Genomic DNA, 25,804 nt, shown 5'->3' with positions numbered 1-25,804 from the left:
TTTTTTTACTCAATCCAATCTACGAATGATGATGATGATCATGATAAAATGATGTTTCCATTGGGAACTGTCCCGTTTCGTCTCTGGGTCATAATGATGAAACCAGCATTCGTTGCATGTGATGACTTTGTCCAAGAAATCTGGTTCTCGCTAAGGCCTTCCCTTCCTTTGTTGACACGCCATCACGTGGTGGGCCTTCTGTTCACCCACTTTGCTGCAAATTTTCTGTACCCCACAATATTTCATACAATGTCTTTTGGTGATCCATAGGATAAATTCTAATCCCTACAATCTTTCTTGACGATAAACGACGGTCTTTACGCAACTTGACATCAAATGTGTTCACATTGGTTTCAGTGTTCGAAGTTGATAGGATTCTGGGTCGTGAAGCATCGGAACTGTCATTTTCAGCCTCCTGAAATCGTATATGCCTCTCAAAACTTGTGTTTTGGCTTTGTAGGCTTGCGGCAACATTTCCAATGTTTGTGACGGAGTTTTGTCAAGAAGAACGCAAAATCTAAGTGACGCATGCTGCAGCAACTTGAGATCCATGTTGCGTAGAGTAAACACTCCTGTACACTTTCCATGCTTCCCACCAACTGGTCATCATCAGAAAACTGATGCATAGGGTAACACGTCACGCCAGGTAAGACTTCTCCCGTTCTGCCAACATCAGTCTCAAGTGCAGGCGCAATAAAAAGCAAAAAAATAATCCCGGTCTCTTTTACGCTACATTGTAAGTAAAAATTGTTCACTTCCGACTAAGAATCTCATTTCATTGATTTTGACACATAGAGGATAAGGGAAATGTCACAAGCGACAGGATTGCAATACTTTATTAGACGATGCCCACTAACCAAAATAAAGCTACAAGCTTTACCATCTGTCTTATGGTTATATTTCCACCATTGGAAACAGAAATTATTTTGTGTGATTTGTGCCCCTACTGTGTACATCCTGCGAGAAACTGACAACAATTTGCAACATTAACAAGTCTAGTCAAGTAGTTTTAAACATTACATCGAAAAAATAAAGTTACATAATTAATATCTCTGTTTGCAAGTATCTGCCTGCAGTCCTGGTAGATACGCTAATCTCCGCACCACAGCACCGCACCCTGCAGCTAGAGGAGGCAAAACAAAATGGCGTCCAAAAATTCGTTTCCTGCATTCGAAGGGAAACTACGCTGCAACAGTACATACTGTGTTGGTGAAAGAGTACAGTAACAATGGATCATTATATGAAACATTGGTTGAGTGACGCAGGCGCTTTGAGCGAGATAAGACGAGTGTGAACGACGAAGAACTGTGTGGCAGACCATATCGGGAATCGGAAGACAAAAGGATGCATTGCTGCTACAAGAACGACGCATCACAGTCGAAGTGATAAAGGAAAAATCACCAGTAGCTTAGATTTTATCATCTTGCAAGAGGTTTTGAACATGAACGTCACCACGTACTAGGTTTCACGATTGCTCACATCCAATTAAACAGCCCGCTGAACTGATGCAGTAGAGCAGTATCACGGCTGAGTACTGCTGTCCACCCCCGGCAGCTGAATGGTCGCCGGCACGGAACCTCTGCGTGTTCGGCCAGAGAGCCGGTTGGCTTCTGTAATAAAAACACTGAGTGGAAGGAGCAACAAACGAACTTCAACGGATATCACGTGACGTCCGCAACGGCCAAACACAACGAACAAAATGAAAAAAAAAATGGTCAGCGTGACAAATTGTCAATCCTCTGGGCTTGGGCTCGATTCCCAGCTAGATCGGGGAATTTTTCCACCCAGAGACTGGGTGTTGTGTTGTCCTCATCATCAGCCTATCATCCTCATCGACTGCAGGTCGCCGAATTGGCGTCAAATTGAAAGACCGGCACCCGGTGAACGGTCTGCCCGACGGCGGGCTCTAGTCATACGATTAAATAAACTGCTAATCCAGATGACTCATGTAGTTGCCTTATCTCCATGTACGAGCACTCCTGAAAATACACTTGTCTCTGATGAACACTCACAATCAATGACAACGTGCTGAGTTCTATTCCTTAAGAAGTCTTCAAGTCACTCACGTATATGGAAACCCATACTGTATGATCGTACTTTCGTTAACAGTCTGCTGTAGGGCACCGTGTCAAATGCTTTTTGGAAATCTAGAAATATGTAATCTGCCTGTTGCCCTTCATCCGTAGTTCGCAATACATCATAGGAGAGAAGTGCAACCTGTGTTTCACACGAGAAAATGGTTCAAATGGCTCTGAGCACTATGGGACTCAACTGCTGTGGTCATTAGTGCCCTAGAACTTAGAACTACTTAAACCTAACTAACCTTAGGACATCACACACATCCATGCCCGAGGCAGGATTCGAACCTGCGACCGTAGCAGTCGCACGGTTCCGGACTGCGCGCCTAGAACCGCGAGACCACCGCGGCCGGCTTTCACACGAGAGATGCTTTCTAAAACTGTCCTGATTTGTGGACGCAAGCTTTTCGGTCTCAAGTAAATTCATTACACTCGAACTGAGAATGTGTTCAAGGATTCTGCAGCACTCCACAGTTAGGGATATTGGTCTGTACTTTTTCGGTTCTGTGATTTTGGCCTTCTTAGGTACAGGAGGGACCTGTACTTTTTTCCAATCGCCTGAAACTTTGCGCTGGGCGAGAGATTAGCTACTAACGTGCACTAGGGAAGGGGCCACTGCCACAGAGCACGACCGACCGTGACGTGTGCAGCGCGTGCGGGCCACCGGTTGGCCAAGAGCTGGCCTATCACTCGGCGTTGCTCCGTCCTTCCCAGAACTAGCCGGTACAGAGCGACATTTCATTTATCACTGCGGTGCAGCATGATTCGGTCGGCACAACTCTCGGAGTAAGGCCAGAATCGTGCTGCAGGCACCTTTTAACCTTCACTATTTGTTGGTGCTATGAAAGACAGAAAGCAGGTGGCAGTTATAAGAGTCGAGGGACACGAAAGGGAAGCAGTGGTTGGGAAGGGAGTGAGACAGTGTTGTAGCCTCTCCCCGATGCTATTCAATCTGTATATTGAGCAAGTACTAAAGGAAACAAAAGAAAAGTTCCGAGTAGGTATTAAAATCCATGGAGAAGAAGTAAAAACTTTGAGGTTAGCCGATGACATTGTAATTCTGTCAGAGACAGCAAAGGACTTGGAAGATCAGCTGAACGGAATGGACAGTGTCTTGAAAGGAGGGTATAAGATGAACATCAACTAAAGCAAAACGAGGATAATGGAATGTAGTCGAATTAAGTCGGGTGATGCTCAGGGAATTAGGCTAGGAAATGAGACACACAAAGTAGTAAAGGATTTTTGCTATTTGGGGAGTAAAATAACTGATGATGGTCGAAGTAGAGAGGATATAAAATGTAGACTGGCAATGGCAAGGAAAGCGTTTCTGAAGAAGAGAAATTTGTTAACATCGAATATAGATTTAAGTGTCAGGAAGCCGTATCTGAAAGTATTTGCATGGAGTGTAGCCATGAATGGAACTGAAACATGGACGATAAATAGTTTAGACAAGAAGAGAATAGAAGCTTTCGAAATGTGGTGCTACAGAAGAATGCTGAAGATTAGATGGGTAGATCACATAATTAATGAGGAAGTGTTGAATAGGATTGGGGAGGAGAGAAGTTTGTGGCACAACTTGACTAGAAGAAGGGATCGGTTGGTAGGACATGTTCTGAGGCATCAAGGGATCACCAATGTAGTATTGGAGGGCAGCGTGGAGGGTAAAAATCGTAGAGGGAGGCCAAGAGATAAATACACTAAGGAGATTCAGAAGGATGTAGGCTGCAGTAGGTACTGAGAGATGAAGAAGCTTGTACAGGACAGAGTAGCATGGAGAGCTGCATCAAACCAGTCTCAGGACTGAAGACCACAACAACAACAACATGAAAGACGTTCACAATTCCAGTGAACGTATGCACAAAAAGAGGTAGTCAAGCGATCCAGCATCAGAATATTTTAAAATGAATTGGAATGACAAAAGAGAGTGATGAGAATTTTTATTTCGCATAAACGATTGGTATTGTGTATTTGCTATGAAATCACATCACATTACCATGCAGTAAGAATTTAAACATTTCATTGACAACAAATGAACGGGATTCTTTGTTTTCTACGTTGAAAAACACTTTGTGTTACATAATTAGGCCTGCAGCACGCTGAAGTAACTGGATATACGAATACTCACACACATTATTCCACTGCCAGCTGCAACAGTTTTCAGTAGAACTGAATGAAGAGTTTGGAGACTTCATATACCATTGTAAAGTGTGTTGGTTAAGTCAATGAGCATGCCTGGAACCATTTTTGAATTTTAAATTAGCTATTGCTGTATTTAGGAAGGAAAAAGGAATGCAGGAATGAGAATTAGAACAGCCGAAATGGAGTGCAGGCTTCGCATTTTAAGTGGACTTGACTGCCCACTGCCCACTGTAAGACATTGCTAGTTAAGTTTATTTTGAATTAATGGGAATGCATTCCAAAAGAAAAACGCGTCGCAGAAGGGACACATTATCACAAAGACAGTCCAATTCACTAAGCCCAATTTCTTTGAATAAAATTCTAGGTCTGAAGAATTCATTGAGGCATTGAAATAATTGCAAGAATAGTTTTGTGAAAATTTTGAAGAACTGTAAATTTTACGTCTTTTCCTGGTCATTTTTGGTCACCGTTTGCCGTTTCAGTTGAAATCGCTCCTGTAAATGTGCAGATGTAACTGATTTACCTGCAAAGTAATTCCAGTTTTAACGACGAATCTTTTTACGTTAAAACGTTCCTGAAAGTCTACATTGCTTTCCTCAGGTAGCGTTTCAAGTTCTCCATAATGAGGTTGCAAAGGTGCTACAATATTTCGACATACACATTTGTGTGAACGGATTATGAAACTAAGTAAGTCACGATTACGTAATAGCTTGAGTGCGAAACTCAGTAAAATTGTTTGCGACTCTCCGAATGCTGGCAGTCTGTACAACATAAGAATTATATTATGTCTACAGCGCGCCAAAAATAATTAAATAATCCTGAAAATTTCTTTTGCTTGTGACCTACATTGTTGAGAAATCTGAAACACAAAATCAAGCAGTATGCAGTGCACATGCACTGCATTTTAAACGTGTCGCGTTCGCAGCTCCCATCTTCCCCCTCCACACGGTATGGCTGCGTGGCTGGCGCTGACAGAAATGTGAGCCGAGGCTGAGCGCTTTGGCTGGAGCAGAATTTTCTCAGGTTCTCCGCCAGATTTTTTACTAATAAATGACGGTAGTAGTTGTATGCAACGCGCATAGATCTTTTTAAGGACGCACGAATCTCTACTAACCTTTTCCTGTCGTCATTTGCGCGTTCTTTTTGTGGAAAAGGAGTACAACAGCCTTTGCTTCCTCAGCATTTTCCGAATTTCTTTGTTAAACTACGATGATACCTTTCTGGTCCTTAATCCACGTGCCACGCACATACTTTTCCAGAGCAGAAGTTACAACCCGTTTGAACTTTGGCCATAATTCCTCTACAAGCACCATACGGGAACTAAATGATGGCAATTCATTGGCTAGGCGAGGTACGAGCAACTTCTTTTCTGTTCTTTCCAGCAGAAATACTCTCCTAGCCTCCTTGATTGATATGTTAACGTCAGTAACCATAGTCGCAAAAATGACGTCACCACCCACTTATCGTCGTCTCTATACTGACGCCATCGATAAGGTCAGACCTATTTGTAGCTACAAGGTCTAAAATATTTCCACTGCGTCCGCTGCGTCTGGTTTCTCAAACTTGCTGCTCAAGACAGTTGGTTCAAATGGCTCTGAGCAATATGGGACTTAACTTCTGAGGTCATCAATCCCCTAGAACCTAGAACTACTTAAACCGAACTAAGCTAAGGACATCACACACATCCATGCCCGAGGCAGGATTCTAACCTGCGACTGTAGTGGTCGCTCGATTCCAGACTGAAGCACCTAGAAACCCTCGGCCACCCTGGCCGGAGCTGAAGGAAGTTTCCGAAAGAAATGTTCAAACGTACTTCGCAAGACTATCTGTCTGTACCTCCTGCAGTGAATCCGTAGACGTCCCAGTTTACACGCGGTAAGTTACTATCGCCACCAACTAGTATTGCATGATAAAGATATTTACGTTCTACTCACCACAGACTTCCTTTAAATGATTCTAAAATTTACGATCCTTCACAACTTATGCGTATAATGGGAATTTCCATTAAACAAGAAAATCATATTCCTCCAGTGTGTATAACGATACATCTTACATTCATCAGAAAATAACGCTCTTGAGCAAGATACGGTATTTGGAAACAGAGCACAGCAGGATACAACTAGCTGTTACAACTTGTTGTCAGATAATTTATTCACAAACGTCAGAATTTTTTTCAAGTAGTTTTAATGTGAACATGCAGTTTTGGCATCGGTGCTTGATGTTCAGCTGCTCTCTAGCGAATGGATTTCACTGGAGACTGTTTGACTGAGAGATGGCAGCACACGTTTCCTCTGCCGTTTTCTTGTATACACTACGTGGCCTGTCTTTCACCCTGCCTGGAACAAAGACACACTTCTTCCAATCAATCGGGACTGCTATACGAGGTAGGGGCTCGCCAAATCGATCTCTAAACCCACCCATTATCTCCGTCATTTTTTGCTGTGTGTGTAGACGTCGGTACACCAACACACACGTGACAAGTCGCTCCTCAGCAGTATGTACCTCCACACGTCAGCCATTGTTTCACAGTTGAAACAAAAAACAAAACAAAAATAAAACGACAACAATGCTTTTCGTCGGCTTCGAAGTACTGACACCATAAAACGATTTATTTTCCCAATTGTATAAGGTCAAAAGGGGTACAAGAACTTCCCAGACACCCTGTGTATTGTGCTTGTGTTTATAATTCCACTTCCTTCCACGGAATTCACAATATTTTTATCTTACGTTGAATCATCGACAAGTGGCTCATGCCACTTTGAGCTATAAATTAGGTGAAAAATTATATAATACGATTATAGTATTATGCACCTCATTTCATGCAGAGAATCTGTTTGCTCTTATCATTACTGTGTCCTGGCCTGCCAGATGATGACGAAACAGTCTAAATTGGTTGCTGCAATATGAAGTCGTATTTAAAACCACTGTGTCATAATTCCTGTTGCAGGCTTTTATGGTGGTAGAGGAGACTTAGTAGACTAAGTTTTCATAAGGTACTCATTCCTGGAAAAGTACCGTTTGGATGTAAAATAAGTCGGATCACTTTCAAATTTCCCGCTTCACGATATACACACAGCTCTAGACCGTGTGCTGCAGAGGAGACCATGGGATATGTAAGGTTTCGAGTCCTCGCCGTCGGGTTCTCTTCTTTGCGGCGAACGACGCCCTCTGACTAGTCGATAGCGTGGCGCGTCCGTGTGGAGCACCTCAGTCAGCTTTCTCAGTTTCCGAACAATCAGTTACCTGCGGCCGTTTCTATAGTTGGACGGGAATGCTAGGTCATATATTTACAACGAGGACTGATGACGGAGCTCTCTTCTCAATTTTTGAGCATTCAATGAAGCGAGAGATTTAAAACTGATGTGATCCTCAAATTTATTTTACATCCAAAATGTACATTTCTGGACATGGGTTCCTTACCTACAACCCCTAAAAGCCTGTAATAGGAATTGTAAACATCCTGTACATAAAGGTCTTATAAAGAAAGCCCTATTGGCGATGAGAATTATTTCCCGAAAAGCGTCGTGAGCAAGACTAATTTAATAAAGAAAAGTCGCGAATGTCAGAAGCAACTGATCTGGTGTTAAATATTAAACAGTTGCATTTGTAGTCACCTGCTTTCGAGAACCCAATGTTTTGTCGTTAAAAACCAAATAAATGGCTATATAGCCGTCAGTTTTCAAGACCATTTTGTAACGGAAAAAATAAGAAATATTTGTAACACGTACACTGCACAAACAAAGTTTTCAACCACTGTTCTATCTACACAGGGATATCTGTGTCATTTAAAGGATAACCCTGTGTGAGAGCGCGCTAATTACATATTGCTTGCAGTGCACGTAGCATACTTACTTAGCTGTTAGCTGTAAAGGAGCTAAGGATTAGAGAGACTCGTTACAGGCGATAGCATTCGCACGCAACGCTGATATTCCTGAAGTCGACCTTGCCCGTATCCATAGTCCAAGTGTGCCGCGCGGGAGTAGCCGCGCCTTAGAGGCGCTGCAGTCATGGACTGTGCGCCTGGTACCGGTGGAGGCTCGAGTCCTCCCTCGGGCATGGGTGTGTGTGTGTTTGTCCTTAGGATAATTTAGGTTAAGTAGTGTGTAAGCTTGGGGACTGATGACCTTAGCAGTTAAGTCCCATAAGATTTCACACACATTTGAATTTTCAGTCCAAGTGTTGCTCGACATACAACTATAGCTCTCCGAGTACTGTCACGTGCTCGTACTGCTGTATCTGGTTTAATAGATGCCAGCTGGCTGTTCAGTACACTGTAGATTCATTACCGGTCGTCCAGTTGCAATCCCGTTCCTGTAGCTTTTGTCCTTTTCTTTGGTTTTCCTTCCCACGACGTTATTAAACCTCAAAAACAGAATACAAATAATTAACTAACTCAATGATCTTTATTCTCACCTTTAGCCCTAGTAGACAGCTATAATGCACTTTTATTTTGAAAGAAAATCGTTTAAAAAGATGCACCATTGTATGTGTACGATCGTCTTCTCAAAAAAAAAAAAAAAAAAAAAAAAAAAAGCTTGAAATTAATGGACGATATGACTGTATGCTATGAGTCGTGTCTAGAGGCAATATGACACCTGATACTTGTAATTTCACACACAGCTCACAGTTATCGAAACATTCTACTATAGTGGCCAAAGCTGTGTGTAATTTTAACTGTTCAATAGCTACATGACAGAAGCACAGCTAGTATAATGATGAATTGTGCGAGCAGTTTTAACAATTCTCCAGCCATAGCAATTTTGCAAAGTATAATCTTTGGTAGGAAACGATACTTCAAAATATTTACAGTGTCAGTTGGAGTCCTGCATGTGATACGGGCTCTGAAAGAGTAACTCCATCAGTCCGTAGGGGTCGCTGAGGAATTCAGAATGAGTTAAAAAATACGATAAGTCATATTATTTGACCAAAAGCCTCAGATCAGAATGGGCGATCATAAAAAATTTGCTTATAGTCACACAGATCCAATGGAGAGAATTGACCAACTCCAAATAGAACATAATAGGATATGTCACACAGTAAGAGAAGGTTTATGTGAACCCAGGTCTTGTGTAAATAATGGGTCTGTGATGTGGGGATACAGTAAACCCATAAATACAATTACCACTCATAGCCCTTCGAAATAAATGCAGAAGACTTCAATCTCAACTCTGAACCAAAGAGTCGTGATAGGACGGGAGAAGAGGGGCAGTGTATGTTCTGGATATTATCGCTGATGTAGGCACTTTTCTGGCGTTAACGTTCCTGAAAGTGATGACAACAGAAACAGATCTTTTCCTGGAATTTCTGACGACACCATGTGACACGCAGGCAATAACATTTATTCCTGGTATTTCCCCCTCCCATATCTTCCCATAGCCAAAGACATATCGCGTTTTTACGAAAACACGGAGGGGCCCCAGGAAACCAAATGCTTGCAAGCTTGGCCCCCCCCCCACTCCACAATCAATTTTAATATTTATAGTTCAGTTGCGTGTACATCTTGATTTCTTTGCTGTCTGGTATGAAGGGGTTCCCATTCCTTATAAGCTAATTGCTCTCCATTGTAGCTCAGTGCTCACCTACTTGTTATAACAATTTTTTGTCCCCAGTAGTATCTGAATGATCTCAAAGTGTCACACCAGGAAATGCGGTATGTACATGGCGTTGCGATGACATGATACAAGTATCATGTCGCCATCTTGACAGCGTCAATCCGAGTGTAAAATTGTATGCTGGCATGCAATTTTATGTCTCCGTTTATACCACAATTAAGCCATGTATAAACCAAATAGATACCCCACAAAGCAGCCTCATTGCTTGCTATTTAGGCTTTGAGACACATAGAGGCTACTGCCAGGCTATTGGCAGCCGTGCACTGCTTCGTGCTAAGAGACAAACTTCTCCACAGCTGTGCTTGTTACAGATGAGAACTTGAATGTCTCCTTACCTATGGGACCTGCTGTCATTCGATTATATCGTAGCACAGCCACAGCAGAAACCACCCACAGCCCAAACAGCCTCTAATCCTGTGGTGGACTAGGACACATCGTAGCCACAGTTTATTTAAACTGTCAAGCAGTCACAAGGAATATACGAGGATATACGATAGATGGCTATTTCTGTAATTTAATGACATATATACTTAAATAAATATATACAATAAATTTCCTTTTATTTTTTCAACCCTGTCAACCAATAACAGCACACATGGACGCGCAGACACACACACACATACACACACACACACACACACACACACACACACACACACACACACACGGTTCAAATGGCTCTGAGCACTATGGGACTTAACATCTATGGTCATCAGTCCCCTAGAACTTAGAACTACTTAAACCTAACTAACCTAAGGACATCACACAACAGCCAGCCATCACGAGGCAGAGAAAATCCCTGACCCCGCCGGGAATCGAACACGGGAACCCGGGCGTGGGAAGCGAGAACGCTACCGCACGACCACGAGATGCGGGCTCACACACATATGCAAACACGTATGCACACAAACAATGCAGGTGTGTACACCTCAGTTATGATTCATATACACTGCACAAATGTCAAATATATGCCACAATAAGATAATTTGACAGTATAAATTAATGATGACATATAGGATAATCTGCAAAATGTTAGTCGAACGGCAGCAAATCTGAAAATCGGTAAAAAATTTGTAGGATACAGAAAAATGGAGATTTACCTGCAAATAAAGTGATAACTTTATGTGGGTGGGTGTGTATCTGCCGTGTAAACGCAGAAAAAAGATACGTGCAATGTAAATAATTAACTGTCTGACGTTAATTTGCAGGTCTCTGCCCAAACAGCACTTTAGCAAGAGCTAATCACAATGTTGCTACATAGCCTATACGTAAAAGTATCGGAATTATTTATCGATCATGCATTATTGCTCTCAACCAATCACTGTAGGGCTCATCTGCTGTTTGGCAAGATGCTCTCCATTCTAGGTCAGTGCTATGAGGTGACAGGAGTAGAGTGTGAGTATTGAGAAAACACATCTTACACTGTCCTCTGTGCATATCTACATTAAATTATTCGACATAACTCGCTTTTTCTGCAAGTCTCTGCTTGTCCCTTCACATGACATGCAGTCTAAAGACGTATTCCTATTCCTTCTATTCCTCTTACTATACTTCGACCTTATTCTCAACACTAGCAAACACACTTACTGGGGAGGAAGCGACTTTTCGCCAGTCATACAAACTGCAAATAGCCATATGTTAGGGTGTTGATCGAAAAATATTGGAATCGAGACCGTTTACTGCAGTTAGGGACATATGATAGGGACGTTACAACTGTTTCTGCATAATGTAATGCAATAGATTAACTGGTTCAACGGCAATTTGGGAGCACTTTACAGCAATGTGCTGTCAGATTCCAATAGGGAGCCTCTCCCTAAATGCAGTAAAATATACCAACCTGTGTGTGGTTTTCTGCAGTTTAGCTACTGGAGAAAGAAGTCCCTGAAAGCACAGTTAATGTTATAAGTACATGTGTATGTGCTGACTAGGTGCTTTTGTCAGAACAAACATTCTGCCCACTGGTCGACTTGAATTTTGTGCATACCAATGCCAATGTCACTACACAAGTGTTATACTGAAGCAGCAGAAGAAACATATGTTTTGCCACAATACCATCAAGCAATTTCGTGGGTCTGAAGACAAGAAAAAATAGAATCAGTGTACCAAACGCAAACTATCACCTACCTGTCTATACTTGTGGAATGTTTTTAACAGAGTCCATATGCAGGAAATGTTCTGTGAGATGTGTTTAGCATGGGTGCTCAGAAGCGGGCCCTGCGGCACCATGCAAAAGTGCATGTGTTGCCGAAATGCAAGTGTGAGCACTCTGGCCTAATCGATTTCTCAAAATTTCAAGTATCCACACCACTGTCACCGATTTTGAAAACTCGATCTGCGCCACGGCACTTACATCTGTATTTTCGCAACACATGCAATATCACATGCCCCACGGAGACCTCGGCCTAGTCGCTCCTTAGCATTCACTCTGAACAACTCGCACAGAAAAAATGGCTCTGAGCACTATGGGACTTAACTTCTGAGGTCATCAGTCCCCTAGAACTTAGAACTAGTTAAACCTAACTAACCTAAGGACATCACACACATCCATGTCCGAGGTAGGATTCGAACCTGCGACCATAGCGGTCACGCGGTTCCAAACTGAAGCGCTTAGAACCGCACGGCCACACCGGTCGGCAACTCGCACAGAGCATTTCCTGTTTAAGACCACTGTTAAAACAACACCACAACTATAGACAGAAGCCTACAAAATAACATTGCTTGGTTTTACCGTGGAAAGAAATGGATCACACGCTGCTTTAATATAACACTTGCACAATGACATAAGCATTGGGCTTTACACAAGACATATGATTCGACCTGTAGGTGGAATGTTGTTTCTGAGAAAAGTACCCAGTCGATACTTTTAGCTTTTTATTCATATAAATATCACATTAACTGTGTTTTTAGGGGTTTATTACTCCAGCAGCCAAACTGTAGAACACTGCACATAGATTGGCATTTTCTTTTTACTGTATGCAGAGAGAGGCTCCCTACTGGAATATGACAGCAATCTGTTGTGGACTGCTTCCGGATTACCGTCAAAGTTGTTATTCCATCGGTTTTAAAATCTGCAAAAATGGTTGTTGTGTCCCTGTCATACGTTTCCTCAATGCAGTAAATGGTCTCGACTCCAACATTTTTCGATTAGTACTCCACTGTGTGGGTATTTGCAGTTATTTATGGCTGGCAAAAGCTCTCGTTTCCCAGCGGTTTTCTTTGCTGGTACAAAGAATAGCTGTACATACCTAGAGAGCTGGCAATCTGCATGCAATAATAACTAAAAGAGTTTGTTGACCTGACTTAAGTCTTTGCCTACTAAGAGCTTGTAAAGCTGGCCACATGGCCATGACGTCACTTTTCGTTCCTTTATGGCAGCTGTCTACGTCGTATACTCTATTTTTCATTTACTTGGCTTCAGTTTTCTACATTTACAGTATACAAACACATTAACAGTGCTTTTATGCACTTATTGCTTACTGTAGGCAGACAGAGGCTCACCATTGGAATATGACAGCAGGTTGCTTCTGAATTGCTGTTAAGCCAGTTACTACTTCGGTTTTTCTGTAAATTATCTCTTTTATGGTTGCTTCTGAATTGCTGTTAAACCAGCTATTCCCTCGGTTTTAAGCTGTATAAATTATCTTTTATGGTTTTAACAATTAGCTTTGTTACTTCCTGCAAATCGTCTAGTCGATGGCATTTGAGGAGTTTAAATTTATGACTTACTTCCCTGCATAACATTATGGTTATAGAAGTTCACATCTGTCTTGAGTGCATGCTACTAGCCCTTCTGCTGCACATCCTTGTGGAATTTCCATGTAGATCTTTAAGTTTACAACTTTTTCCGTAAAAATTTATGCATGATTATCCCTCATGTTCGGTCCAATTATAGAGCGTAAACATTTACATAGAGAATATTTGTTTAGTGTATGTATCAATGGATGGTGTGTGCGTGTGATTTTCTTTCAGGGCACGCATACAAAAAAATATCTATATTTTTATAGTAATTTAGTTTCCTGTTTCACGTGCAAATGGAGACAGGGAAAACATGTCTGTCTCAGTACCGGACACCGTGAACGTGGGTCTCCAATGGTGGTTGTAACTGGGCGCTGAGTAGCACTAAATACTGCTGTGAATCGACGTCTGAAAATTAGGTTCATGCTGAATTTGCATTAGATGATGCAGTTGTCTGTATCAAGTCGCCACAGCACCTCACGAAATGCGCTTCGTGCTGGCTGGCTGCGTGGCATCAAGAGAAGGATGGGGGTCATGCTTACAGACATGGTGGATAGTAGAGGCAGTGCTTCTGATGGTGTTATTTTATCATGAGGCAGCTATGTCTACCAATTTTGGCCTGTTCCACTACTTTTTTACTGCTGGATCACTTGACAAGGATGTCACGAGCTCATGCTAACGTAATTATTACTGTTAACCATGTTCTGTCTGTACTCAGCTTTAACAAACTACACTGACTCCAACAAATAGTACACATTAGTGCTACATTAAAGGAGGAGAAACATATTCTTTTTTATGACAATACCCATGAGCAATGTCATTTGAGTGGTGCTGGCTTCCATGTGTATGCACTTTCACCAACTTCGATATGTTTTAGCAGTCACTCAAAGACAAACACATAAAAGCTGAAGAGGCCTTGAAGGACCAGTGGTACCGACCAACCGCCAACTCATCCTCAGCCCTTAAGCATCGCTGGATGAGGATACAGAGGTTCAAATGGCTCTGAGCAATATAGGATTTAACATCTATGGTCATCAGTACCCTAGAACTTAGAACTACTTAAACCTAACTAACCTAAGGACATCACACAACACCCAGTCATCACGAGACAAAGAAAATCCCTGACCCCGCCGGGAACCGAACCCGGGAACCCGGGCGCGGGTAGCGAGAACGCTACTGCACGACCACGAGCTGCGGACGGACACAGAGGACCATGTGGTGACCGGTGCCGCTACGTCTCAATCAAGTAACTCCTCAATTGACCTCACAAGGTCTGCAAGGTCTGAGTGCACCTCGCTTGCCAACAGCACTCGGTAGACCTGCATGGTGACCCATCCAGGTGTTAGCCAAGTCTGACAGCTTTTCGGTGATCTGATAGGAGCTGATGTTACGTCTGTGGCAAGTTCGTTGGCTTTAGCAATCACTGACTCGATAGAAATCCGTGTGAATGTGACGAAACAGGCTGAAACCTGCAAAAAACGCGATTTCAGTCGAATATTTTAATGTAGATGTGGACAGAGAGCGGTGTAAGACGTGTCTTCTCGAGATCCATACACTAATCCTGTCACCACAGAGCACCAAACTAGAATGGAGAGTAAATTCCCAAAGAGCAGATGAGCCTTGTAGCTATTGGCTGAGAGCAACAGTGCATGATCGATAAATAATTACAATAATTTTGAGTACATGCTTTGTAGCAACATTGTGATTAGCTCTTGCTCAAGTGCTGTTTGGGCGAATACTTATTGTTTACTTCGCATACATCTTTTTTTCTTTATTTACACAGCAGACACATACATATTTGCATAAAGTACTTAGTTTTTTTTTCGTTCATGTACCCCATCAATCTTTACCAATTTCCAAATTTGCTGCAATTCAATTGACATTTTAAAGTTTGCTGTGACATTGCTATTTTATACAGTCAAGGTATCTTCCTATAGTATATAAGCTGCACATGTGCAATGTATGTGTGGATGTACAATCGAACGAGTACAACTTCAGAAAAATTGTATGATTTATTCCAGAGAAAAAGCTTCACAAACTGAGCAAGTCAATAGCGTATTGATCCACCTCTGGCCCTTATGCAAGCAGTTATTCGGCCTGGCATTGACTGACAGTTTTATTGGATGTCCTCCTGAGGGTTATCGTGCCACACTGCGTTCAATTGGCAAGTTAGGTCGTCAAAATGCAGAATTGGTTGGAGGGCCTTGCACATAATGATCCGCACATTCCCAACTGGGGAGAAATCTGGCGACCTTACTGGTCAAGGTAGAATTTGGCAAGCACAAAGACTGCAAGCAGGCATTATCTTGCTGAAATGTAGGCCCTGGATGGCTTGCCATAAAGGACAACAAATCAGGGTGTAGAATATCATCGATGTACCACTTTACCGTAATGGTACGATGGTTGGCAACCAAAGGGATCATCATATGAAATGAGTGGCTCCCACTCCTGGTTGTCAAGCTATATGGTGGTGACAGTCAGGTTGATTTTCCACTGCTGTCCGGAGCGCTGGTCATAGGGACCTGTAATCTCACTGACTGCCTTAGAATTGTCTTCAGTGATGAGTCCCACTACGAAATGAGCCCTGATGACCAGCAAAGTCATGTCTGGATACGCCCCATACAGTGGTGGGGTACCAACCTGACTGTCACCTGTCAAACGGCCCCACAATCAGGAGAGATGGTCGAAAGAGCCATTTCATTTCATAGCAGGATTCTTTTGGCTGCCACGTTTGGCACCTTTATAGCACAGCCATACATAGACAATATTCTACGTCCTGTTTTGTTGTCCTCCATGACGAGCCTTCTTGGGCTTACATTTAGGCTAGGCAATGTCTACCTGCACACAGTGGAAGTCTCTACTGCTTATCGTCATGCTTCCCAAAGCTTACCTTGGCCAACAAGTTCGCCAATCTCCCCCCAGTTGAGAAGGTTTGGTGCAGTATGAGCAGGGCCGTCTAACCAGCATGGAATTTTGACGATCTAGCATGCCACTTGGCCATTATTTGGCACAGTATCCCCCAGGAGGACATCCAACAACTCTATCAATCAATGCGAAGGCAAATAATTGCTTGTGTAAGGGTCAGGCGCGTACCAGCACATTACTGACTTGCTCAGTCTGAGAAGCTCTTTCTCTTGAATAAATCATCCACTGTTTCTGAAATTGTAATTATTTTTGTCTGTACATGTGTGTAACTTCAACCGATTTCTGCCACATTCATATAAATCCTTCGTATTGCATCTTTTTTTGTCTTAGAGTGTACATATCATTAATTTACAATCGACAGTTACAGTAATAACCACTTATTGTCAAGCAGTATTCTTCCTGTTTGCTTGATAATGCAAATGTTCTGACCCAACATTGGGTTAGGAGCTCTTTCGGCTGCAGACAGTTCCTTCTGAGCATAGTCGAACAACAGCAGGTCCAGTATGACACGCAAACATCTATGTCACCACCTAACAAGCACAGCTGTGGACAAGTCCTTCACTTAGCAGGAAACAGCACACAGCTGTCACACACCCAGCAGTAACCTCCATGTGTGTCAAACGCAAAGTAGCGAGCAACGCGTCTTCATTGTGAGTTATGTCTATGGTCTATATGTTGCATAACTGTGGTATACACGGTGACAAAATTTTTACACTGGCTGGTGTAAAATCTTATGCTGGTGTTGATACCATCTCCACACAAACCTGATACATGTGTGCATACATTGCGTACACTGATGCTACGGCATCATCTCGTTCAGACATTTTTGAGGCAAAAAATGTTAAATTCTTATAACAGATACGCGAACACTGAGCTGAAAGGGAGAGCATGTTTCTCGAAATCAGTGGGAGCCTGTTATCCCTGAAGTACAGACTGCAAAGGAATGACAGTATGCACGCAATCGAACTAAAAAGGATTAAAATTACTCGATGGGTGAAAGGCCAAGCTTTCACGCTATTGGTTACTCAACGTTTTTGAAAAAACGCGTGATGTCATTGGCTACAGGCCGATGGGTGATGGGAGAATTCTGGAAATAATGATATTGACCGACAGTCAGATACTGGTGTCAGTTAATGCGGAGAAAGAACAGATACTGATGTCATCAATTTCAGGAATGCTGCCATCAGTGATTATGACCCCTCTACTGATAGTCTGTAGGAATTGATTTTTATGACCTTGTTGCTGACCAGAAGATACAGAACTCAGGATAGAATCATAACATCGCCACAACTATAGTAACCAACACCATAATTGATCTGTGCTGACAAAGATGTGGTTTTGTGGTGTAACGTGACTCCGTGAGTCTGTGAGGTTAAGTTTGGTAACAGCGCTATGATCATCTGGGTCTGTTTGTCTGGCAAAGGCTCAGATTTTTAGGTTTGGCCGAGGGGAAAACGAACGTTCGCATTTATATTTTAGACCCTCCAACAGTGCTGCAACATGCGGAAATTGTTACTACTTTGCAATTCCCCATCCACGAATCAGTGACTATTACATCGTGATGTGAAGAGAATCATGTTAATTTGGAAGACAGGCCTACTCATAGCACAGGAAACAGATGCGCCATTTAGTTTATCTAAAAATCAATCAACAACTGCCGGCCGGTGTGGCCGAGCGGTTCAGGGCGCTTCAATCTGGAACCACGGGACCGCTACGGTCGCAGGATAGACAGTAATTTTAATAAGTTCATATGGTTGCTAAGGTCATCGCTCCCTAGGCTTACACACTACTTAATCTAACTTAAACTAACTTAACGCTAACGACACCACACACGCCCATGCCCGAGGGAGGACTCGAACCTCCGACGGGGGTAGCCGCGCGAGCCCTTGCAAGGCCCCCAAGACCGCACGGCTATCCCGCGCAGCCGCAGGTTCGAATCCTGCCTCGGTCATGGATGTGTGTGATGTCCTTCGGTTAGTTAAGTTTAACTAGTTCTAAGTTCTATGGGACTGATGACCTCAGATGTTAGGTCCCATAGCGCTCAGAGCCATTTGAACCATTTTTTCAACCAACAACTATTCTGTACACTCGCGTAAATGAGGTAACAAAATACGGGGCGATCAAACGACAACAGTTCTGCAACTCAGTTCGACAGCCGTACGTGCCACATGTTGGAGAGTAAAGAAGCACAGCCAGACTAGTGTGAAACTGTATGGACTTGACAACTCGACCTCAGGTTGCGGAGAGAGCTCCGGCTTACTTGTTCTGCAGGACGACGACGACGTCATCCTGAGGCGTGAGGAAGGCGACGCTCTCGACGTCGGTGGAGCTGGCGTCGGCGTCCATCTGGAGGCTGACACGCCGGGATCCGCGCGGCACGAAGCGCGAGAAGTGGGCGATGGCGTAGTACATGGGTTGCTTGTAGAACTCGTCCGCCGTCGCGTTTGACACGATGGACGCGTCCACGGGGTTGCCGATCCAGGTGGGGCCGCCCTCAGTGTTCACCACCATGTTCCAGTCCTCCCACCCAGACGTCCAGTGGTTCGTCACCTGTGCAGCACACAGAACACATCTCAACAAGGGAGGCCAAACACGACTGCATCTCTTAGTCTCGTACTCGCGGTAGGACAGTGCAGCTCTCAGGAAAGTGAAGGCAAAGTAGGATAGGTCCCACAAAGCAATATTCTAGAACAGGTAACATTAGTACACTACTGGCCATTAAAATAGTTACACGAGGAAGAAATGCAGATGATAAACGGGTATTCATTGGACAAATATATTATTCTAGAACTAACATGTGATTTCATTTTCAAGCAATTTGGGTGCATAGATTCTGAGAAATCAGTACCCAGAACAACCACCTCTGCCCGTAATAACAGCCTTGATATGCCTGGGCATGGAGTCAAACAGAGCTTGGATGGCGTGTACAGGTACAGCTAACCATGCAGCTTCAACACGATACCACAGTTCATCAATAGTAGTGACTGGCGTTTTGTGATGAGCCAGTTGCTCGGCCCCCATTGACCAGACGTTTTCAGTTGGTGAGAGATCTGCAGAATGTGCTGGCCAGGGCAGCAGTCGAACATTTTCTGTATCCAGAAACGCCCGTACAGGACTTGTAACATGCGGTCGTACATTATCCTGCTGAAATGTAGGGTTTCGCAGGGATCGAATGAAGGGTAGAGCCACGGGTCGTAACACATCTGAAATGTAGCGTCCACTGTTCAAAGTGCCGTCAATGCGAACAGGAGGTGACCGAGACGTGTAACCAATGGCACCCCATACCATCACGCCGGGTGATACGCCAGTATGACGATGACGAATACACGCTTCCAATGTGAGTTCACCGCAATGTCGCCAAACACGGATGCAACCATCATGATGCTGAAAATAGAAACCTGTTTCATCCGACAAAAATGACGTTTTGCCATTCGTGCACCGGGTTCGTCTTTGAGTACACCATCGCAGGCGCTCCTGTCTGTGATGCAGCGCCAAGGGTAACCGCAGCCATGGTCTCCGAGCTGATAGTCCATGCTTCACGTCGTCGAACTGTTCGTGCAGATGGTTGTTGTCTTGCAAACGTCCCCATCTGTTGACTCAGGAATCGAGACGTGGCTGCACGATCCGTTACAGCCAAGCGGATAAGATGCCTGTCATCTCGACTGCTAGTGATACGAGTCCGTTCGGATCCAGCACAGCGTTCCGTATTACCCTCTGTATTTCAGTCATGATGCACGAAACTGTTTTGTCCTCAGCATTTTGTCCAGAGCTGCGGTGACATCGTCAGAGGTACTCCTGATTCTGCTTAGGTTTACCGCCCGATTGCAAGTCACAGTAGAATCAGGAGCATCTCTGAGGATCCAGGACTAGCCCTGAACGAAACATCAAGAACAAAACAGTTTCATGGACCATCATCATACAATCTGAAAGTCACAACCATCTGACTGCAATTTCCCACTGGTCTGGTCTACAAGTAAAATGAAGTGTACCGCTTACTTTTCCTATGACTGATCTTGTGTGGTCATTACATTTCATATCCCCACAGATCCTCCCCCCATGAACCATGGACCTTGCCGTTGGTGGGGAGGCTTGCGTGCCTCAGCGATACAGATGGCCGTGCCGTAGGTGCAACCACAACGGAGGGGTATCTGTTGAGAGGCCAGACAAACGTGTGGTTCCTGAAGAGGGGCAGCAGCCTTTTCAGTAGTTGCAGGGGCAACAGTCTGGATGATTGACTGATCTGGCCTTGCAACATTAACCAAAACGGCCTTGCTGTGCTGGTACTGCGAACGGCTGAAAGCAAGGGGAAACTACAGCCGTAATTTTTCCCGAGGACATGCAGCTTTACTGTATGATTAAATGATGGTGGCATCCTCTTGGGTAAAATATTCCGGAGGTAAAATAGTCCCCCATTCGGATCTCCGGGCGGGGACTACTCAGGAGGATGTCGTTATCAGGAGAAAGAAAACTGGCGTTCTACGGATCGGAGCGTGGAATGTCAGATCCCTTAATCGGGCAGGTAGGTTAGAAAATTTAAAAAGGGAAATGGATAGGTTAAAGTTAGATATAGTGGGAATTAGTGAAGTTCGGTGGCAGGAGGAACAAGACTTCTGGACAGGTGACTACAGGGTTATAAACACAAAATCAAATAGGGGTAATGCAGGAGTAGGTTTAATAATGAATAATAAAATAGGAATGCGGGTAAGCTACTACAAACAGCATAGTGAACGCATTATTGTGGCCAAGATAGATACGAAGCCCACACCTACTACAGTAGTACAAGTTTATATGCCAACTAGCTCTGCAGATGATGAAGAAATTGAAGAAATGTACAATGAAATAAAAGAAATCATTCAGATAGTGAAGGGAGACGAAAATTTAATAGTAATGGGTGACTGGAATTCGAGTGTAGGAAAAGGGAGAGAAGGAAACATAGTAGGTGAATATGGATTGGGGCTAAGAAATAAAAGAGGAAGCCGCCTAGTAGAATTTTGCACAGAACACAACTTAATAATAGCTAACACTTGGTTTAAGAATCATGAAAGAAGGTTGTATACGTGGAAGAACCCTGGAGATACTAAAAGGTATCAGATAGATTATATAATGGTAAGACAGAGATTTAGGAACCAGGTTTTAAGTTGTAAGACATTTCCAGGGGCAGATGTGGACTCTGACCACAATCTATTGGTTATGACCTGTAGAGTAAAACTGAAGAAACTGCAAAAATGTGGGAAATTAAGGAGATGGGACCTGGATAAACTGAAAGAACCAGAGGTTGTACAGAGTTTCAGAGAGAGCATAAGGGAACAATTGACAGGAATAGGGGAAAGAAATACAGTAGAAGAAGAATGGGTAGCTCTGAGGGATGTAGTAGTGAAGGCAGCAGAGGATAAAGTAGGTACAAAGACGAGGGCTGCTAGAAATCCTTGGGTAACAGAAGAAATATTGAATTTAATTGATGAAAGGAGAAAATATAAAAATGCAGTAAATGAAGCAGGCAAAAAGGAATACAAACGTCTCAAAAATGAGATCGACAGGAAGTGCAAAATGGCTAAACAGGGATGGCTAGAGGACAAATGTAAGGATGTAGAAGCTTATCTCACTAGGGGTAAGATAGATACTGCCTACAGGAAAATTAAAGAGACCTTTGGAGAGAAGAGAACCACGTGTATGAATATCAAGAACTCAGATGGCAGCCCAGTTCTAAGCAAAGAAGGGAAGGCAGAAAGGTGGAAGGAGTATATAGAAGGTTTATACAAGGGCGATGTACTTGAGGACAATATTATGGAAATAGAAGAGGATGTAGATGAAGACGAAATGGGAGATACGATACTGCGTGAAGAGTTTGACAGAGCACTGAAAGACCTGAGTCGAAACAAGGCCCCCGGAGTAGACAACATTCCATTAGAACTACTGACGGCCTTGGGAGAGCCAGTCATGACAAAACTCTACCAGCTGGTGAGCAAGATGTATGAGACAAGCGAAATACCCTCAGACTTCAAGAAGAATATAATAATTCCAATCCCAAAGAAAGCAGGTGCTGACAGATGTGAAAATTACCGAACTATCAGTTTAATAAGCCACGGCTGCAAAATACTAACGCGAATTCTTTACAGACGAATGGAAAAACTGGTAGATGCAGACCTCGGGGAGGATCAGTTTGGATTCCGTCGAAATGTTGGAACACGTGAGGCAATACTGACCTTACGACTTATCTTAGGAGAAAGATTAAGAAAAGGCAAACCTACGTTTCTAGCATTTGTAGACTTAGAGAAAGCTTTTGACAATGTTGACTGGAATACTCTTTTTCAAATTCTAAAGGTGGCAGGGGTAAAATACAGGGAGCGAAAGGCTATTTATAATTTGTACAGAAACCAGATGGCAGTAATAAGAGTCGAGGGGCATGAAAGGGAAGCAGTGGTTGGGAAAGGAGTGAGACAGGGTTGTAGCCTCTCCCCGGTGTTATTCAATCTGTATATTGAGCAAGCAGTAAAGGAAACAAAAGAAAAATTCGGAGTAGGTATTAAAATTCATGGAGACGAAGTAAAAACTTTGAGGTTCGCCGATGACATTGTAATTCTGTCAGAGACGGCAAAGGACTTGGAAGAGCAGTTGAACGGAATGGACAGTGTCTTGAAAGGAGGATATAAGATGAACATTAACAAAAGCAAAACGAGGATAATGGAATGTAGTCAAATTAAATCGGGTGATGCTGAGGGAATTAGATTAGGAAATGAGACACTTAAAGTAGTAAAGGAGTTTTGCTATTTAGGAAGTAAAATAACTGATGATGGTCGAAGTAGAGAGGATATAAAATGTAGACTGGCAATGGCAAGGAAAGCGTTTCTGAAGAAGAGAAATTTGTTAACATCGAATATAGATTTATGTATCAGGAAGTCGTTTCTGAAAGTATTTGTTTGGAGTGTAGCCATGTATGGAAGTGAAACATGGACGATAACTAGTTTGGACAAGAAGAGAATAGAAGCTTTCGAAATGTGGTGCTACAGAAGAATGCTGAAGATTAGATGGGTAGATCGCATAACTAATGAGGAAGTATTGAATAGGATTGGGGAGAAGAGAAGTCTGTGGCACAACTTGACCAGAAGAAGGGATCGTTTGGTAGGACATGTTCTGAGGCATCAAGGGATCACAAATTCAGCATTGGAGGGCAGTGTGGAGGGTAAAAATCGTAGAGGGAGACCGAGAGATGAGTACACTAAGCAGATTCAGAAGGATGTAGGTTGCAGTAGGTACTGGGAGATGAAGCAGCTTGCACAGGATAGAGTAGCATGGAGAGCTGCATCAAACCAGTCTCAGGACTGAAGACAACAACAACAACAACATCCCCACAGATTTGCACACCCAGGTATTTGGATCAGTTGAATGATTATAATTGTGACTCATTGATTTTGTAATCATAAACACCAAGATTTTTTTCGTTTTGCGAAGTGCACAGTTTTACTTTTGTGAACATTCAAAGAAAGTTGCCAACCCTTGAACCATTCAGGAATTTTACAAGGGTCTGACAACTTTTTTCAGATACAAGTAGGGCTTCATTACAGACCACTGCATCATCTGAAAGAAGACTGAGGCTAAAAAATACTGTTGTCTGCCAGGTCTTTAATATGCAACATGAACATGAACAGAATTTCCTGATGACATGCCTGAAGTTATCCCTATTATATCTGTCAAAGACTCTTTATCCTAGGTAATAGGTGGCGTCCCCTGTGCCAATAAGGTCTCAATCGAGCCAAACATTTCATATGATACCCCACAGAATCAAATATTATTAATAAACGTTGATGTAGTACTGAGTCAAATGTTCGAATCCTGCCTCGGGCATGGATATGTGTGATGCCCTTGGTTAGTTAGGTTTAAGTAGTTCTAAGTTCTAGGGGACTGATGACCTCAGATGTTAAGTCCCATAGTGCTCAGAGCCATTTGAACCATAACTGCAAACAGTAAGGAATGGAATGAAGTGCGATATTAGCCGCAGTGTTGGGTCACCCACCTGTGTGTCTGTCTTCCAGTAGCCGATTACGATGGTCACCTCTGCTTGTGTAGGGTGAAATAGAAATTTCACTGAGAGTCTCACTGAGACGAAAAAAATCTGGTTACTGCTCCAACTCACGAATCAAATCCTGGTACCCTCACGCTCGCTTCCTCCCACCTTGTGGCATGTCATTGACATCAAATTTATTAGCTGATTAATGAAATTGATCGTGAGAGTCCGTCTGGGTGGTGACTAATTTTTTTATGCAGTGGGTGGTAACCGTCACCAAATAGCTGAAGATTTTCAATCCTAATTACATAGTGTTTGTTAGTTGCATTATCAAGCTGGTGGCACTAAGTCAATTAGAATTCTGGTATACTGCTCTCAAACTAATCCTGCTGAGCGCTGTCTATGGGGGTTGGGGGGCTGTAGGATGTTTCACTCTCTTACCCCCACCTCCAGTTCCATCCCTGCCACTGCCACTGTCCTGTATCTCTTGCTCGTCAAAATCAAATTTATTCAAATCCAATATATCGCAGACTACTGTGATGAAAGAGGGGGGGGGGGGTGTCGAGATTTGAGCTATATACTGCTCCTTGGTGGTGTTCTGGGCACACATATTACAATATCTCATATGTGTCCCGTGGAGAGCCTGAAATGAGAAAATTAGGGGCTAATACGAAGAATTTTATCGAGAGACAATCGGTAGAAGCTCTGTCTTCTTGTTTCCTGTTTAAATACAAGACAACATTCTTCCATGAGTTTTGTGTGCCTATAAATGGGTGGAGGGACATGTTAATAGGTAGGGTAAGTTTCCACCTATCTGTATGCTTACTTTGTAAGCCATTGTGTGGCGTGTGGTGGTGGGGTCCTGTACAACTACTTTTCATTGCCTTGCCTGTTCCACTCGCAAATACAGCGATCGAGAAACGACTGACCATATCCCTCCATATGAGTGCTAATTTTCTATATCTTATCTTCTTGGTCCTTACGCGTAATCAATGTTGGCGGCAGCGGAATTCTTCTGCACACAGCTTCAAATGTCGATTCTTTAAGTTTTCTCGATAGCGTTCCTTAAGAAGAACATTACCTCCCTTCTAGCGATTCTCGTTTGAGTTCTCGAAGCATCCAGCCACTAATTTGGCGGGAGCCAATAGGAACTGCAGGTTGTTGGCCGTGGCAGACGGGGCTGGAGGCATCGTGAGGGTGGAGGAGAGAGTAAACGTCCAACTGCTCTCCCCCTCCCCCACACATCAACAGCTCTCAACAGAATTAGTTTGGGAGCAATCCACCAGAATTCTAAGTGACTTACTTTTCACCAG

At 43.2% G+C, this 25,804-nt stretch overlaps 1 protein-coding gene across 1 annotated transcript in view; it reads right to left on the bottom strand.

Moving 5' to 3' along the window:
• The window catches only part of LOC126334543 (lysosomal acid glucosylceramidase-like), a 138,615-nt gene that overhangs the window by 1,026 nt on the left and 111,785 nt on the right, over positions 1–25,804 (bottom strand). Inside the window, exon 9 of the mRNA XM_049996908.1 lies at positions 18,750–19,039. Within this exon, the coding sequence (XP_049852865.1) occupies positions 18,750–19,039 (290 nt within the window). The remainder of the gene's footprint in view (positions 1–18,749; positions 19,040–25,804) is intronic.

Source organism: Schistocerca gregaria, chromosome 2, assembly GCF_023897955.1.
Source record: "Schistocerca gregaria isolate iqSchGreg1 chromosome 2, iqSchGreg1.2, whole genome shotgun sequence".
In the NCBI taxonomy this organism is placed as follows: Eukaryota; Metazoa; Arthropoda; class Insecta; order Orthoptera; family Acrididae; genus Schistocerca; species Schistocerca gregaria.
The sequence above is the reverse complement of the archived record's forward strand: the minus strand, read 5'-3'. Positions and strand labels throughout refer to the sequence as shown.